Source organism: Cupressus sempervirens, chromosome 11, assembly GCF_028749045.1.
Source record: "Cupressus sempervirens isolate cs-2001-9-10 chromosome 11, ASM2874904v1, whole genome shotgun sequence".
In the NCBI taxonomy this organism is placed as follows: domain Eukaryota; kingdom Viridiplantae; phylum Streptophyta; class Pinopsida; order Cupressales; family Cupressaceae; genus Cupressus; species Cupressus sempervirens.
In genome coordinates this window covers 741,388,407-741,408,412 of record NC_143128.1, presented here as the reverse complement: position 1 = coordinate 741,408,412, position 20,006 = coordinate 741,388,407, and the positions used below count along the sequence as shown (strand labels likewise).

General features: G+C 35.4%; 1 protein-coding gene across 2 annotated transcripts in view; it reads left to right on the top strand.

Moving 5' to 3' along the window:
* LOC149531763 (small nuclear ribonucleoprotein SmD1a-like) overlaps positions 1 to 19,057 on the top strand; it is a 63,025-nt gene extending 43,968 nt beyond the window's left edge. For both annotated transcript variants that reach the window (XM_089810213.1, XM_089810214.1), the window contains exons 3-4: positions 18,457 to 18,648; positions 18,738 to 19,057. In XM_089810213.1, coding sequence (XP_089666339.1) covers positions 18,457 to 18,648; positions 18,738 to 18,799 — 254 coding nt within the window. In that variant the 3' untranslated portion in view covers positions 18,800 to 19,057. The remainder of the gene's footprint in view (positions 1 to 18,456; positions 18,649 to 18,737) is intronic.
* The last annotated feature ends 949 nt before the right edge of the window (positions 19,058 to 20,006 follow it).

The window sequence follows — 20,006 nt, the reverse complement described above, 5'->3', positions numbered from 1 at the left end:
AGGCCGCTGGTCAGCTCTCATTAGGTTCGGTCCCTGTCCATTTGCTAACCTTCCATTCATAGGAATAGGAGTAGAATAGTGAGTAGTTGGGTAGTTGAAGTTTAGAGAGAAGAAAGTTAGAGTAGATCAAGTGATAGAACTCATCCATTCACCTTCCACAACCATCGCTTTCCCATCAACATCATCATCGGCAGACACACCCTCCATCATCGAGACCATCAACATTATCTGCTTCTGCACATTTCACAAACCGAGCCACCATCACCTTCATCCCACCAAAGTCCAAGTCATCCTCAACAATTTACGTAAGGCCACCTACGTGATTATCAGCGAATCACATCGATAAAACTGAGCGAGTATCCAACGGTGTAAGGAACATTGGAGTTATACTCATATCTCATGAGTATTAACTTTTCAAGAGAGGAGTTGCATGTTTAATATCTCGTATTGAATATTCAAATCCTACTATGTTATGTAAGTGGTAGAAAACTCGCATCAACATGTGCTAAACTATGTGATCACAAAGTTGACTCCAAAGTTCCAAATGTGTGTGATTTTTTTGTTCAGATTAGACTCTCGTGGTAGGATGATTTACGGAAAACTTCCTAGGGGACTTAAATGGTATGATTGGAATGTTTTTGAATGATTTTTCCTTTGAGCTTCTAGATTCTACTTCTATTGAGATTAAAACAATAGTAAAAAGATTAAGGGTTGAGGAAGATTATTCTATTTGTAAACTAGAGCTATGAACTAATCCTATGAAATTTGGAGACAAGGCTGCAAAAAAGTGGAATTTGAAACCTATTCTTGCTTCGCCAAATCCAACAACTCTACAAGAATGGTGCAATATGCTAAGGATTTTCATTTCACAAATATTCACCAACATTTGAACAATGAATATAGTAATAGGAGTAAGTTTTCTATCTCAAGTTCAAACTAACTTTGCACAATAGCTGGAAATATCCAATTATCAAAAGTATGAACATATTGATTTCACAATAAACATTTTCATCAAATCCTTCATTCAATTTAACAATTTGAAAATAAATTCTACTCCAAGTGAGACGAGAAACCATGCAACTTGCAAAAGATATTAAATTCACCAACAATTCAACAATGAATTTACTTAAGAAGTGTTTATGCAACAATCTCTTTGAGTCTCTCCTTTGGATTATAACTCAAATTTTCTCTCTTTTGATCGCTCTTCATCTTCCATTAGGATCTGGGATTTCTTAGTGTGAACATTGAAATTTGGAAGATGTCTTTGAAATCTTCCTCTGTCCATCCATCCTTCTTCCTGTCTTGAAATTCTTCATAGATAAAGAATTCCTTGGTTGTGTATGTTTTCCTAATTTGTGAATGTCATCTTTCCTTTTACCATTTGAATTCCTTCCTTGATCTTTGATCTTTCCAAATCCAAGGTTGTAGCATCTCCTTCATATTTGTATGCCCTTGATTGTCCATTCCTCATCACAAGCTTGCATTAGAGCTGTAAAACAACATAGATAAAATTGTCAGACTCATTAAAATGATTTCACCAATCTTTCACTTTTTTCTATGTATAAAATTGATATTTTCCCTTTGAGACTTGGCCTTTTCCTTTCTCTCACCCAGAATTTTATCTAGATATTGGGCGATTTTAACCTCAAATGGCTTTGGACTCCACAAGTTTTCAACTTTTCTCTTGCTCCAAAAAGTGAATTTCATCTCTTGGTCTACATTCTTCACGTAGTTTGTCAACACTTCGCCAAATTTTCATCATGAGAGGGCAGACATTATGACAGTGGAAGAACTTGGAACTCTTAGAACAATTTTCTTCCGCCTTGCTATAGTGGGTTTCATCACAGGTTAAGATTTTCCTTGTTTTCCCTTGGGGGGACATCAACATGGATTAAGGATTTTTCTTGTTTTTCCTTGAGAAGATTTCATATAGAGTTGTGTAATTTCCCAACACTTGACAATACTTGGCCAAATTTTTAGTCATCCTAGGTTGGGCGGACTTGGGTTAGAAACGAGAATTTTCCATGAGCAAACTTTATTTAGAAACATGAATTTTCATGAATTCTTGAGCGGTGGATTTCTTCCCTTGATGAGGATTTTTGCATGCCTTAGCCAAATTTCTCATCTTTTCATGGCAAACTTCATCTTTGTTTGAGCAATTTCTTCACTGCATTTTCTTCATTGTATTGACATCCATCTCCTAAAAACATAAAATAATTTTAAGTTAGGAGAGGATATGAAATATATAAATTAAAAGTATGACTTTATAAGTTTAATTAAATCTTATTCTAATTTCACTTTTTATTCCAGTGTCCAAAAGACATCTTCAATCCTAAAAAATAAAAAATTTCAATAAAAAATTAGGACTTGAAGCAAGGATATAAACATTGAAATTGCCCCAATTTTGAGAATTTTCAGATTGAAATTCTGAATATGGAATGAAAATATCTTTCATGTCTGTATAAACTTCTTGGAACCTGTCAATTCAGAAAATTCCCAAGAAATTCTGAAAATTGTCTCTAAACTTGAGAGAATTCAGAATTTTAAATGAGAAATCCCCAGCAAACATGGAAATTCTAAGAAATGATCACATTCATAATCATGAAATTCAATCTGTAAGTCATCCAAAGACTTCACCTTATTCTGAAATCGGGAAAATATTGCTAGCTTCAGAGCTACAATTTCTTTTTTGTGATTAAATACAATGCCTAGCTCTTTTGTTTATGGGAAACTATGATATCAAGAAGGGATCGGCCTCTTCTTTGTTCCTTTGTTTTATTATTTTGATTTTCTTTCTATTATTGAACTTGGTTGATTTCTTTTGAAGAAGCTTTACTAAAAAAACTTTGTTTTTTCCCTTCCATTGAGATTTTGGCTTTCTTTTGCTTTGTTCTAGAAGCTCTTGCAAATCGATTCTTTATGCTTTCTTCTAGAAGTTCCTTAAGTTGACCCCTTTTGCTTTCTTCTAGAATTTCCATGTATAGGTGGACTTGATCACGCCTCGAGGAACTTCCTTCTTGGGCAAACATGGGTATGTGACAATGAATTTTCCAAATTTCAATGCCTTACCAAACTTGGTCATGTTGATGTGTGTTGTGACCTACTAACAATAGAATAAAATTTTGAGCTATTCTATCGTCTTTTGGTCAAAATCGTGTGTATGCTAAGATTGTGAAAGATCATACAATTGATTCCAATGTTCCTTTTCAGTCTGTTCTTGTCCATGGATAAGCTCAATGGTTGATGTGATATACTAGTATCTAGAGGGGCCTCACATTGTGTTTCTCAAGTGGACTTCAAAGAATATTGACAATAGGAGCTTTCAAATGACATTGCAGTAAGAGTACTTTTTATGGGGTTTTTCAGAAATTTGTAGAAATTTAAAGAGAGTAGTGTTGAGGAATTCTAATATACCCTTAAGAACTTGAAAGATAAACACTACTACAATGAAGTCCACCAAACTTTGTTTTGCCAAATTCAATAACTACACAAAGTTGGTCCAATTTTCAAGGGGTGCGCGAAGGGTTTTCATATCCCGATGAATACCATCATAACAAACAATATGCATCAAAGACACAAGTATCCACATAAAGGGAAAGAACTAACCTTACATTGTGCTTAAGCATTACTAATGAATAAAAGGTATGAGCAAAGCCACTTCACCACAACAATATTATCAATCACATTAATCTAATCACTTGAAAGCAAATCTATTCTAAGTGAAGGAATAAAGAGAACATGCAAGCACTAAGATAGATCGAGAAATCACAAAACTTAAATGACAATTTGATCAGCTTAGTAGCTCTTAAGCAACAGTCTCCTTTATTGCATGGGAAAAATCTTTAAATTCTTTAATGACCTGCTCCCTAGAGGCATGCTCGAGATCCAATTTTGTCACATTGCATTCGTCTACAACAATCTAGTCCTTATTTTATCAAGTATAGGTACTGCAATCTGTGAAGTCCTGGATCTAGATTCACCCTTGATGAACTTTGCAAACTTTTTGGCTTGCCTTTCTCTTTTGGCCTATTGATCCGGTTTAAGATTTCCTTTATGGCAGCACACTGATAAACCTAGTAATTTGATCTTCTTGTGGCATTCTTCTCCTATTGGTTTCAACTTCTCCCCGTGTGAAAGGGTCAACCTTATATAAGCTTTAGTCTGAATGGTTGATGAAGGACTTGACACTAATCTTTGCCTCTTTTGTTGAGGTTGCTCAATGTAAGGGTCAGGGCTACCTCTCGGGTGCACCTCTTGGCAATGCTCTGTACCTTTTCTTTGTTTAACATTTTTTTTCCAAACTTCCTCCTCTTTACCTTGGTATAGTATCCTGCAATGACAAATGCTCCATCTATTTATAAGTCAAGCTATTCGTAGACACCTCCAGTTTGCTAATTTGATGCTCAACCCTCCATTTTATGAATTTCTCAACTGATGTAGATAATGAATCAAGATTCAATATTTTCTTCTTGGACCAATCATACAATTTAATGTTCTCTCTATCCACCTCATATCTACAATAGATCACATTTGTATTCTCCTCCACTTGATTTGGTACTTGGGTGATTTTGAACCCTTTGATCATGTTAAGTGGTAATCTTGAAAACATTCTCCTTTTGATCTTGTACTTATCTACAATGTTGACCCAAAAGTCTTCAAGGTATACCTTGTGTTTGTATTTCACTTGAGCCACCACTTTGATCCTATTGTAGGGATCATAATCTAGTCTTGTTGAGTAAAGTGCGAAACGGTAGAAATGTAGCTCATTTGCTGATTTTTGGTTGCCTGTAGGCAAGGAACATTTAAACTTCATCTCCTATGGTGATTGGGAATACAAGTCCCAACTTTCTCTTTCTCTTTTGAATCTTATCATATATTGTAGTTGCTTGGTGAATTCCAACAAGAGCTTGTTAGTTGGATATCTTGGGAGTCTATATGGTTCTAAAGAAAACCCCTATAGCTTGATGTAGAAGGTCAAGAATTGGATGAACCATGTTTCATACTTCTCTATCACCTCATCACCTCGGCTAACAGCCTCATGTATAAACTACCTTGTAGAGTCCTAACAATCAACTTTGCATGCTGGAAGATCAAGATAAATCTAGCTGCAGTACAATCCCTCTTTTGACAATTTAATTGGTTAAGTATGTGGGATCATTGTCCTTATATCCAACCATTCTTTTCTTGAATTCACTCATGTCAAGACCTCCTAAATTTGTGTCACCGACATTTTTCCATTTTGAAACAATCTTTGAATCTGGATAAATCCCCCTCCACTAGTTCTTGATTAGGGCCACTTTGGACAAACTTGCTCCTGAGCTTAGCCTTTTCTCCTTGCAAAACAATTGAAGAACATAAGAACATTGGGAAAATAAAAAGTAGATCAAATTTCGTACTTCATAGAATGAATAAACTTGGAAATTTAGCATAGGATTCCTTTGTCCCTAGAAAGAGATTAAATCCATGCCTTTTCCGTGACTTACTACGAAACTACCCCTCGGTGAATTTCATAGCCTCTTTTTTGATTCTTCAAACTCTCTTCAAGTGCACCTCTCCCTAGAAAGAGACTCACTCTTCAAAATTCCTCTCTCTCTCTCTCTCTCTCTTTAAAAACTTATACTTTGAAATCACCCGCCTCTTCACAAATTTTGCAAAATCCTTAGCTTGGCTCTTGGTTTTCCAATTCTCAAATTTGAGAATGAAATGAAAATCCATGTCATATAGAGACATGCGTCCCCAAAGCTACTTAATTGGCAAAGAGTTAATTGGGCAATTGCATTAAATTTCCTCCCATGTTGCCATTCTAGGAGAATTTTTCTTACAAAGAGTGCCACTTGTCTCTAGGCTTCTAATATGTTTTGAAAGATGCCATTTTGAGCATTTTAGCTTCATTAAGTTGTACATGGGTGTGTACTTGAATGAGTTGGAATTAATATTTTTTGGCAATTAAATATTCATAATGATTTATTTATTAAATACAATTCAATATTTAATTAATATCCAAAATGATGCGAAAAATCCAATTTCAATCCATTGTCCCATTTTATAGTTTCTAATGTTTGTAAAATTCATTATTTAATTAATTTCCACTTTATTTCTTGATTTGAACCCTTTTATAGACTTGATTAAATCCACCTAGCCATTTCTCCATTGAATTTCCAATTTTCTCATCACAAATTAAATTTCGACTTTGAGTGCACTTCTAATGTACCCTTTTAACATTTTATCCAACTTTAACTTTCAAGATTTAATCATATGTCTCAATCTCTTTCATGGGCATGATTTAGAAAAAATGAATCACTTTTGCAAGAAATCAACTTTAGGGCTTCCTCCTTAAGCATATATACTGTCACTTGCCTATACCCATTTGTACTTGGGGCACATATTCACCTTGGTTGAAGATTAAACTATACAAAAATTCACAACTCCATAGCATTTGCGCCTTGAGCACATAGTCACCTTGGCTGAGGATTAATAATTTTAAAAATCTTCCAAAGTCATGTGATATGTGCTCGAGTGCATCTTGACCCTTGTAGCGGGTTTTCAAATAGTCATAATTTTCTTTCATTATGCTCGATATGTGCAGAGGGCACAAATTAAGCCTCCACACATTCTAATTTCTCTTACAATAATTCCTTGAGATTGTTAAAATCGCCCTCTGAGCATGTTTGAAACCCCTTGTGCATTTTTTTCGTTGCATGATAATTCCTTGACCCATGCATATTGGCACCCTGGGCATGTTTGGGGCTTTTTGGCAAACTTTCTATTTAGAGCGGGGTTTTCTTTCCATGCCAGACTTGTGCTCTAAGTGCATTTTGGAGGCCCCTACAAGTATTTTTCCTTGATCGCGTTTCCTTGTTTATGTGAAAAATGTGCTCGTAAGCGCAAATAAGAACTCCTTACAAATTTTACTTTCCCTGACTTGCTAAATATTGTGCCCTATGAGCCCTATTTTGATCATGCGGAAAATTCTCCACTTGGAGCGTGATTCATTTCTTGTGGAGAAGTTGCACTCAAGAGCCCGTATGGATCAGGCTTGTGGAGTTAAGCATTTCGAAGGGTTTTTTTGTGAGTAAAATTCAAAAGCTCCACCACTTCGAATGTGCATGAGAATTGGCAAACATACTTCATATCCACAATGACTTACCATCTACAGGCACTCTTTCACTAGGCTCGTGGAGTTCATGCCATGGCACATTTGAGGGAACGACAAGGATCTTCGCTTTAGACTTATTTCTTGAGAGGATATGATCTCCATCACCGAGTGTTAGTGGGGCCTCTTTGGAGGATTCAAGCATCTGCAATTTATTGATTAGCACATATGAGTGCATATGTACCTTTACAATAGATTTCCTTTGCAACATTTTTGTTGGTTGCCATTAAATGGCACTCCTAAGCGTAAGTGAATGCAAGACGTAGATTTTGTATTCTTTGAAGATTCCATCTCTAGATGCACTTGAAGGTACACCCTCTAAGTTTTCAAAAGCTTTTGAGCAGTCTTTGGTGTGTATATACTGTTGAGTAACATTGATTGTTTTTGCAAATGTAGAATCATGGCCATTGTATTGACGATCTTCAAATGCAGATTTGGATCTCATATAAATATGAGAGTAGACATGTTCCATGAAGAGACATGTCTCTATGGTGTAATCATCATTTAAATAATATTATATTAACATGAATAATAACAATATGTATAACAATATATATATATATATATATATATATATATATATATATATATATATATATATACAATTATATATATTATTAACATGGATAAGTATATATAGGAAATGATAATTACCAATAACAATAATGTATATCAGATCAAATCAATCTAACTGAAGCGACAATTTTAACACTCCCTCTTAGTTAGGGAGGATTGATATAGAATACATTATACTCTTGAGTATATGAAGAGATATCATCTCAGTATGATATTCCTAGAATGATATATTTAAGGATATCAACATAAATCCATCAACACACACATATATTAACATATATCACATATGAAATTTGCTTCAATTCACTATGAGGTTAAATTTCTCGACACTTCCTCTTTAGCAAAGAGAGAAATAAAGCAATTATAAAACAAGATTTGAACACCACCTTAAGTGTGGTCTATGATAGATTTAAGTTATGGTGTTCAACAAGATCTAGCCCAAAGAACCATAACAAATTGATTTTCATGGCGTCTAGCAAAATCCGGCCTGAAGAACCATGATGAGTTGATTATCAAGCTGTCTGGCAAAATCCGGCCCAAAGAACCATGATAACACTTGCTCCTAGACATCCAACACATTTTGGTGCTACAGGTTAATGTAGTGTAACTAGGAGATAGGTCAAACTATCGATAAGATCATCATCTTACAATAGTTACCTTTTGTATGAAATGTTCGTAATCATAACTTTCGACACTCTAAGACAACAACTTAATGTTGTTTGTTATGATAACAAGTCTAGCTATTGATAAGATCGTCACGTTTCAATAGCTTCCCTCTAAATATATACATCAACGAAAGATCGTCACCTTTCATGACATAATCACAACAACATCACGTAGTAACTCACATGATATCCACCATGAACCAAGTCAAAGGGTGGACCCACCATAGCTGCTACTAGAGGGTGGAACAAGGGTTTTCACCTCAGACTTCTCTCTCATAGAGGAGAGCCCATTACAAAGAATTTCACTTAGAACTTCTCCTCATAGAAAAGATATCATCTACAAAGGATTGCATCTCAAAATTTTTCCCTCTAAACAATGATCATGGGAAGTCAGGTCCTGTAGCTACTCCCTTTAAGACTCTCTTCACCCAAGGATGCCTCTCAGACTCTCTCTAAATCTGATATTAATCTTTCAACCTTCAGGTGACAAATCATTACTTCCTCATGATGTATACTAGAGTAGGCCCATAAAAAATTTATGCAATCACACACATGTATTTTAGACTCCCTCTGAATATCAATCTTCTGAACTCCTACATTACCTTTGGAGAAGTGTTAGACTCCCTCTTAATGGAAGAATACAAGAATATTCAATTCAAGAACCTCACTGATCATCAGATGAATAATGAATTTTACATCATAGTTTCTTTTGAGCTACTATCATTAGATTGAGTCTGCACAATATTAGGTAGCATATGTAAAGTACCAACTTTCTTTTCCTGTAAGAATATCCTCAAACATAAAGGAAAAGATAAGGCAAATAATCCTTATGGTATGTATAGAATTACAAATAAGAGAGAGACTGCAAACTACAAAGAGTAGATAAATGTAAAAGGATAAGAATACTTATTTGCACATGAAGGTTCAAAAATTGTCTTTTTAGATTATTTTGAGAATGGAACATCTCCCCTCTAAATAAGGTTCAAGTGTGGAACATTGACTATTATTCCCCCCACAATGTAAAATTTCCACTCATTCTTATATTGTTGAACAATTTGGTATCAAATATGACAACTCCTTTCTAAGTTCCAACTTGCTCTTTTCATCCATTGAAGGTCCAAACATTCATTGAGCTGAACAGTAGAAGCGAACATGTCCTTCCATTTTCTTAAACTTGTCCACAATATGCCAATATCTTGATTGAGTATGATTGTGCCACATGTATGAATCAACAACTCATACGTTGAGTTTCATTCATCAAATAGAGACTCTTAGATGGTTCAAATGAATTCTTAAAAGCTTCATTAATGTCTCAGAACAACTCAAATTTCCTTTGTTCATGCAAAGGTATTTGTTTTATCTTTTGATTAAACCTCTATTATGCACATCTCGCAATCTGCGTATTCCAAATTTATATCATTGGTGAATCTATCGCAACATGGTTTACTCCCTCTGAATTAATATGATCAAGATCACCAAAGGTTGGCTGAATCATAGCCTCTATATGCTCCCTCTCTTTTAAGGTTGCCTCAAATGTTAGTCTCCCTCTGAATTTCAATCTTTCTCTTTCTGTAATAACATTCTCAAAGAAAAGATCAAGGCACATAGCTCTTATGGTATGTATAGAAATACAAATAAGAATATTAACATTAGTTAGGATATTAGTAATTTAACTCATGCTTATTACTAACAATAACATAAATTAACTCTTTATATTTCCAATAATAGAAATAAGATAACATAATGCTCAATCTTAACCTTTCATACTCCCATATTATATCAAATTATCAAATATCATTTTGAATTAATATGTCATCATTTCCTTACACTATCAATTGTCTACCATAATATGTTAATAATGCATGAATAATATATTTATGCTATCAATTATCTACCATAATATGTTAATAATACAAGAATTATATATATATATGATCACTTTGGACTATGTAACATATTATATAAGAAAACATTTATGTGCATACCTCTTGAATTAAAATTAAAGATACACTGAATATGTTGTTACTCGCATTGATGTTCATATGCATCATTCGTGGAACATGTGTACTTTCAAAAGGTTCTGCCCATCCTATTAAATCACACACAAACCTTTGGCACTAATACCCATTTGCTTAACTATGTGGCCAAAATGCATTTCTAGACGTATCTAATGGTGGGACTCATCTTATCGATGTGGCATCTAAACAAATAAGAAGGATGGTTTCTTTTTGATGCTTCTTCCTTTCTTTTAGTGGACCCCATCGTGCTAACATAGGAGAGTTTGATGTTTATTTTAAATGGTCATTGCTATGATCGTGCCCACTTCCACTGTGCCTTTCGTGGACCTTGTCTTATAGTTTGTATGCAGTTCTAATGGCCATGTGCACTCCTTAGTTATTGCACGGATATTTATACTTAGGAACAAGCATTCCTCCATTCCATCCCCACTTAAGTCGACTTCTAATGCTAATATATTGGGGCTCTGTAAATAGATATCTATTAATATATTTTGCAACCGTAAACTTTGTAAGATTGGCGTCCTTGCGGCTTATAAAACCGATGCAATACCTATGGAACACCGCACAAGAGTTTACTAGATATCCAAGCTTGTGTCAAATGCTTATGTTCCATTCATTGATGCTTTGACATCATTAATTGACGTCCTTGTAGTCATGGCAATGCATTTGTTCTCTTTTACTTATGCGCAAATGTCTTACTATATCTTTGTCAATGCTAGAAGACTTAACCGAAATATTCAGCATGCCATGTGGTGAGTGATTGGTTTGGTCATTGTTTATGTTTGACTTACATGCATGCATGTAACCTTTAAGAAGATTCCCTTGGTTCTTATTACTTGGTACAACGTGTGCAATTTGTATTTATCCACTGCCTAGTCACGTTGGTAGATTGACTCTCCATGCTGAATTTGAACCCCCCCTTTTTATGTGCATTCAACATATTATCAATGGATGAGTGACATGTTTGATGCCCAAAACAATTTATCTTGTCCACATGTGAATAATGAATAATCCAAAATTAGAAAGGATGACATATCAAGAATAATAAAAGATGCTGAAACAAGACTGCAGCAGGAAATTCTTTAGTTTCATATAAGACAAGCTCCTTCCAATGATAAATACGTATGCAAACTGAATATCCACCCATGACAATAAGAGAAATATCGATAGAAAATACTTCTTCATTTGCAACTAGGCTCTGATACCATGTTGAGTAACATGGATTGTTTCTGCAAATGTAGAATCATGGCCATTGTTATTGACGATCTCCAACTGCAGATTTGGATCTCATATAAATATGAAAGGAGGAGACAAGTCTCATGAAGAGACATGTCTCTATGGTGTAATCATCATTTAAATAATATTATATTAACATGAATAATAATATGTATAACAATATATATAATATAATATATATATTACATACAATAATATATATATTACATACAATAATATATATATGTATTATATTATATATATACAATAATATATATCTATATATATTATATACTATAATATGTATGTATTATATTATATATACAATAATATGTATGTATTATATTATATATACAATAATATATATTATTAACATGGATAACAATATATAGGAAATGATGATTACCAATAACAATAATGTATATCAGGTTGAATTAATCCAACTGAAGCTACAACTTTAACATATATTGAATTGAAAGATTCCATGCTTTGAAGATCATGTCAATGGGTATCATTGTCATGTGTGACAAAGATTTCAAATATTTGCAATAATTGTTAGACTTAAGTGTTTTCTCCCTTTATTGAGTTGCACTTATGTTTGCATTCCAAACATAATGATTTCCTCACTTCTAATGCAACCTTGGCCTTGGACTTTCGAGTGCCTTTTATCTTCTTTTTGAACATGTTATATCGATTGAGGCCATTAGTAGATTCTACTTTTTTATGGAATTGGTGTTGATTAGTGTATTTGCTCTTGAAGATAGATTTTCATGTTTCAAGATTTTTTGGTTAGCTTCATCAACATTTCACTTCTAATGCTTTCTTCTTTCGATGAACTTGCATAGCTCTCTCATCTTGGCTCATTGCATTGCTTTCCCAACTCAACTCATTGCATTTGCTCGCAATGTTGGAGCTCACCCAATAATTGAACATGTCCCCCTATATAAGTTATTTGACCAATTCTCAAACCTTCGTGGAAATGGGCAATGCACTGTGCTTAAGCCCCATTTCAATATTTTCCACTCTTTGAATTGCCCTTTAGCTTTTTGATCTTATTTTGGGATATCCATTTTCTCATTCTCGACCAGTGTTCACTTGTCCTACTAGAAATAGTATATTTGTTCAAAAGTGGAATTAGGGCAATTTCAAGCTTACTAAAAAGTTAAAAACAAATGTCTTAAAAAAATAGGAAACCCTAAAAATAGGAATCACTTTATAACTCAAATTTAAGCGAATTGGAAACCTACTAAAAATAGAAATTCTTAAAAAATAGTAATTGCACTAAGCAACCTGGAATTTCATTGGCTCATTATTGAAAGGGCTCTCAATGCAATAGTTATCCAAAATCATAATTCTCAATGGAGAAAGTTGTTAAAATTAAAGCATTAAAAGGCTAGGAACCAAACTCATTGCTTCTCACTTGGATCACAAGGAACTGAAGAAATTGACAATGGAGCTATCGAGAAAACAAAGCCCACAAGGGCCAAGTGAACTGAAGAAGGCAAGGAGTCCCATTTCTAATGGGCGATGTGTGAAAAGGTCAGAACAGGTTGGAGTTCAATTGGCAGCGAGGATACTTCCAAATCATAATGTAGGATTGAGAATTTCCAAGCTTGACACGACGAACTTGGTGTTGACTTAAGGAGTTTTCAGTTTGGAGAGCAGAGTATATACATAAAATAACATTTAAGTCACATGATTTTTTTTCTTATATATATATGTATGTATGTATTGGTAGGATGTTTGAGATTGGTTTCATATCTCTAGAAGTTATAATGGAGATTCTAGATTTGACAAATTTCTAAAAGTTTTCAAACAGGAATTCAGTAATCAATATGCTTCCATCGACATTCTTTTCCATAGGTTTTCTTAACTTTTCCAAGATTTCTAATAAATTCGATATTGTATCAAGCACTTCCAAAAGTTTTCACAACTTTTCCTATATTGGAATCAAGAATCTTCTTTCCATTCTTTTTCCATGAAGGCCCAGATGAATTTGGTGTTGAAAACAAGAATTTCACACTTGGGCGATTTCTCACTTTTCTTAGTTACATACACAACCTTTGGCCTTTACAAAATAAGAACTTGTAAAAATAGAAAGTTTAAAAAAAGCAAAAAGCAGGTGAGGTAGTTAGAGTCTACCTCAAGTAGTGTCGATCTTCATCCCTTGGACCTTTTGAACACCTCCGTGGCATCAAAATACACATTTACTCATGCTTTCTCCCCTTTACTTTGTAAGGACACTCCTGAACTTGGCAAAACTCCAAGCAATGATTGAATACCTAAACTTTGGAGTGGCAAGTGATTGGAGTTTGAGATTGAAACACTCAAGCAAAACGTCAAAAAGCAAAAAACTAAGGGTCCCCATTGTGTGATTACATCACAATATAGTGCCTCCATCCTCTAGCTATTTTTCTACATTGCAATTTTTTCTTTTGAGGCTCATTTTTTCAGTTGCGAGGAAAGGATATACATCCCCTCCCCCCCAACCTGAATGAACTCTTCTACAAACTATAGGAGTGTTTGGTACCACCATTCATGCACTCCAAATATAGTTTTAAATTTTCATCATACTTTCTTTTGGTGACACCACAATTAAAGACTCATTCTGATTAAGGGTGCTCCCTTTATTACCGCAACAAACAATAAAAACAAAGAAAACACAAAGTGAGAGCAAAATATGAGCTTATTATTGCCGCAAATGTGGAATCACAGAATTACAATATGCAAACCCACATGGGTGCCTTCCTTACAACAGTTTGCAAGACAAAGCTGCGACTATCACCTAGAACTGCCCTAGACAACCTATGAGCCTTCCTTATCTAGGCACTTTTAGTGCTCGAGAAGGTTCTAGACACTCAGCCCTAACCCTTGAGGCCGACCAACCTCATATTATAACTATGTTCCCCCAATTTTCCGGGACGGGGACGGCATGGGACAGTGGGGGATGGCAAACAGGGATGGTAAAAGTGACATTTTTTAGTTTTTTAAATTTTTTGTGTTAAAAAATTGGGGACGGATGCAAGTCCCCAATGTAGTTTCTGGGAGGGGGACGTCCCCGTCCTCGAAATGTTGGCTTTTTTGGGGGGACGCGTCCTTGGGGAACATAGTATTATAACATTTCATTACACTTTATTACATAAGTTCGACTCGACAATTTACAAATAACATTTTTGGATGGATCCACTTCTGGAGACCATAATTAGCAAACCATTGACCTAATGGGCTATTATAACCCCGTTCGGGAATCCTTGGCTAGTGATCTACAACGACTGATGGCTGATGGCTACGACTGATGGTGTCCATCAGCCGAGATTTCACCTCGTTTCAAAGCCATTTAGGCTTCATCACTGGACCTGAAGTTTGGATAGCCAAAATTCATACCGAAAATCTGCAGTAACTGCACCAAGACATATGATATGACAATAAAACTCATCCAACAGGCTGATATGTCAAAGATGAACCTCCATATATGAGATTAGAACAACCTGAGCACATAATACGAACTTACTAAAACTAGCCAGCTCCCACAGATAGCAACTCTGTACAGGGATAACCCTTATTAAAAAACAAAAACCGGAAAACTTGAAATTGAAATATTTTTGGGTGATGCAAGATTGCCCTTGCACTCAGGATGCTCCTGCATCACATTCATTAGAGATGGAAAAATGGTCCCTGCAATGATACATCTTGACTTTGAGTTGCTTTGACAGCATCAATATTTTGAAACACCAAACTAACAATAAGTAACTTATAGTATCCTACCACTCTAAAACAATCAAAACTTAACTAAATAAAAAAACTATCATATTTGTTTTATATGATGTCTAGGAAATTCTGAGTCATATGCATAACTGCTATTATAACCTCCCACATGGATCAAAAGGTCTTCTTGGGCACGCATAGTGGCATAATATGAATGTTTTGCAGAGCAAGCACCATTGTCATCATCACAAACCCACATTTATCAGAATAAGCTCCAAACTTTGTGTTGTGTTTGGAGTTGTAATCAGGGTTGTCCATAAAATACTGGTGGTGAACTATGGGTTCATTGAAGGCACATCCAACAGGGAAATAATTGCTTAAGACAGCCCATTGAGGCTCAGCTTCCAAACGAGGATGTCATAGCACTTTACCCAGATTATGAATGAGTCCGGTCAAATGAATCTAATTCTCATAATTATAATTTTTCTGGATGACTTCTACTGTTTGGAGGAGATGCTTTATTTGGGGCTTGTCAAGGTCAGGATAGACTAATCTACAAATACATTCAGTAATTCAGAGCACTCACAAATAGTCATCGCAGCTTTGGAAAGCTTACCATATTCCTCATGCTTGAGTAAAAGAAAATCATAAGTTTGGTCAATTTGTTGACTCCTGCACATGCTCGTTTTACAAACATTTTGACAAGTACATTAATGAGTGTCACTATCATAAATAGGGGTATGTTATAATTTATCAAAGGCATATTGGAGGAGAGGTACAAATGCTGGAGACTGTAGACTTTGCTTGCTTCTGTTTGCGGCAGTGAGGACAGTACTCCGCCAATCGTGATTTAGCTTCTGCATGCTTCTTCTTTGCAGTCATTGTGTTGAGATGTGTAGCTTCGCAATTGCTCATCTTTTGCTTTCATATATATTATCTCCAAAGGCATGGCCATATGCTTTGCTGTCTGGTGTCACAAGCCTACCGTTTAAATGCTCTGCTTTTGTAGTTTCCTCAGCATTAACACCATTACACTCCATTGCTAATAGTAATAGCTGATAAGGGCATGCTTATCTCAATGTAATTGAGTTTCTTTAGATGAGTGCTTGCATTCTCTGTGGCTTAACTGTTTTATGCTGTGTACACCATACTGCGTACGGTAACAAATGAAAATAAATATGAATGCATATTCTTCCTAATGGTACTGCATGAGTCTTGCTAATCCTTTGCAATGCCTCTTCACATCTCAGATTATTACCAAACAGAAAACAAATAAACATAAAATACAGATGTATATAACCTCACATACACAAGCTCATAATAATTTTCTCATATTCGGGTGAGAGAACAGTCTCACCTGTTGAAATTGAACCAGAAATATAACTATCTTTAAATGAAACTCTGAAGGCAAATTTACCCTGGGAAAAACCCTCTTCACAGAGGGAAACGACCCAGCCCACAAAACTGAAATTTCGTTACTCAAATAGGGATTACAATGCTTCAGAGTTTGGTTGTTCAAATCCTACACAATAGTGTATTGATCAAGAACAACTATTCTTAGTGATCATTCAACCATATGCTTACAGAACAAGCAGCGATGAAATTATACTCAAATAATAAGCCAGATGCAAACTGAAAATAATAGAAACTCTGAAAAAATCATTTGAGCATCTATATAAAGTTATAAACACATATATTTACGTAATCTGCTTAACTAATAATGCTGCATACAAAACACACTTCATTCTGAGCAAAATCTGCATCAGAAGAGGGCCCCGGAAAAATCCATTCAACTTGTCCTGACTTCTTTTTCTGTATCGCCTGTATCATGCAACTGAGTGGACACGTGCTAGAGATACCACTGAAACGATTACATTTCAAGGCTGGGAGTAGAAGAAGTTTTCTCCCGCAAGATGGTTGCCCAGCGTTTTGCCTTTCACGATGCCAACGTAAAACCATGTGTTGTAAATTGCATGACACAGGGATAATAATAATCCCGTCATGACATTACAAGCGATAGCCAGCGGTTACAATGAATGGTGAGTTGGAAAGCCATGCTAGCATAGCTGTTTGAAGTGACTGGCCAAACAACGGAAATGACAACCCCTTCGTATCATTTACACTTTGACCAATTGTAAATGCTCTGCAATGAAAAGCATATAACCAAATTTCTATTCCATCGGTTTAAACAGTTGGAGTGAGTACTGAAGTATAAATGAATGAATATTCAGCATTTCATATGAAGCTATAAATCTAACATCACCAACCCATTTCATTAAACCTGCTCTGATACCATATAAGAAATATGGCAGTCATAGAAGCTAACAAATTTATCCATGAATGATAATGCTTCAATCTTCTAACAATTTGATTCATGAATACCAATGCTTCAATCTTCTATTGTGGTTAATACACATCACATAATTATAGGATTTCCCTATTCTATATAAGGAACTCCCTGTACAACTTCCCTAATAATATTGAGTTGTTTTATTTTTAACAAGTCAAAATTTGTAATACATATAATAAGCTATTAAACAATCTTTAACAAACCTAAGAAATAATTATTATGTAAACCCTATAAATGATGCAATATTCTTAACATCGCATCTTTCATTAGATATTGAGATGATGTCTTCAATCTGCCATGGGCATTGGCAGCTTTCCGTTGTGTCAGGTGGTGCTGTCTTATATCAGTCAAACAAATAGTTATGCAATCCTGGCTTTCTATTACTTTTTATTGGGCCGGAGGTGGGGAAACAGTAATGCTTGTAAATGATTTACTGAAAGGGTTCCTTGTTACTAATTAGTTTGATTCCATCTTCCTGAAAGCTGTATTTTTTAATCTCTACATTTTGTGTAGCCTATTTCATTGCAGTCATTTAATCTTTGACTTAATTATTCTGACAATATTTGAAAGAGTTGTTTAGAAACCCAGTAATTCCAGATCATTGAAATTATTGTTCTGCATGCTTGAATTAGTTTAGACTGCAAAATATGATTTCAAGCCATGGCATAGACAGAAGATATTTATTTTTTCTCTTTTGGTTCCTTGAACCAATGATAGTCTTAAATTGGGAATGACGCCCTGTAGTAGCTTATGCTGCATTTGTGTAATGAACAGGGGTTGACATAAGCATGAACACACACCTGAAGACAGTTAAACTAACGCTCAAGGGGAAAGCTCCTGTAACACTTGACCATCTCAGTCTCAGGGGAAATAATATTCGGTACTACATTTTGCCTGACAGCTTGAACTTGGAAGCACTGCTGGTGGAGGATACACCGAGAATCAAGGCAAAGAAGGCAACTGCTGGTATGATTTTATTTTCAATTAGGATCGAGTACATTTTTTAATGATTTATGTTGTCTTTAGTTTTTTGTGATCCTTTATATTGTTTTCAGGCAAACCTATTGGTCGTGGGCGTGGACGAGGAAGGGGCCGCGGGCGCGGCCGTGGCCGGTAAATTGTATATGTATTTGAGAGTTTCGATGTAGTTCTTGTACAATATTTGGGCAAACACCCTATAGCATTTTTGAGCTAATGTGTAGCACTCTATGTTGTTGCTGTTTGAGTATATTCTTGGGGTGTGGAAATTTCTAGGAATTGAGGTTTTTCGACTTTCTTCGTCCTTAGATCACAATGATGAGTTGAAGTTTCTTGCATGCTGTTATTAATGTTTTGGGAGGCAATTTTCTTCTGATGACAATTTTTTATTCTGCCAGTTTTTGCTGAAGTGAAGTCTTGCAATTTTTTTTTGTTTGGTTATTTATATATATTTTTAATTAATATGTAATAATAAGTACATTACATTCAAAATTTGTGACTGTTCAGAATGGCTATTTTGTCACTAATGGCCTGCTAGATCAATTCATCTACTACCTCTTCCTACACTTACCTGCTATCCCATATACATGATTAATAATGATTTCATACAAACAAAATGGGCTATACACATAACAAGATATATCATGACCGAAGATCTAAATAAGCCCTTACTGTTATGAAATTTAGGGTGAATACAACTATACTTTGCAAATTCTAAACTAGTCCTCAAAGACCATCATGGTGTCTCTGCCTCTTGACTGGGATAAACATGCCGCCCCTTGTGTTCAGTCGCTGCTTCCTGGGCTTCCTTTCCTTTGGGCAGCTTCTTCTCTGTGGACTGGCCCTTCCCAACCTTTTTCTTCCTGCCTCTCTTCTCCACCTTCGGCTTCTCATTGTGAAGACTTTGCTCTGCCTCTGTTGATCTCAGAAAAAAGAGTAATTCTTCCCATTCTCCATGAGCCTCTGCAATTCTCTTCTCCTTAGCGTGCTGTTACTCCAAACCAAAAAGGGTTTGAAGCTGTGATTTGTGCCTTCCACTGCCTTCCATTGCCCATTCCCTGCTCAGCTTCTAGTTCTGCGATCCCAATAATTGAGATCATTCCACCAACCCACTGTGGTTTTGCATATTGTCTCATCACTTGAAACACTTCCTCCCTGGTTCCCAATTGCAATGCTCAAGCAAGAAAAGTAGAGGAATTATCTAAATTTGTTCTTGGTTGGAAATTTGTGGCCACAAATTTTTCTCCAAACATAACCTCCACACAGTGCCAAAAACAGGGGTCCTCTATCCTGAAAATCCCTCTTATCCGCGTAAGGCTCACGTTGCCTCTGAACGCTTGAAGTTG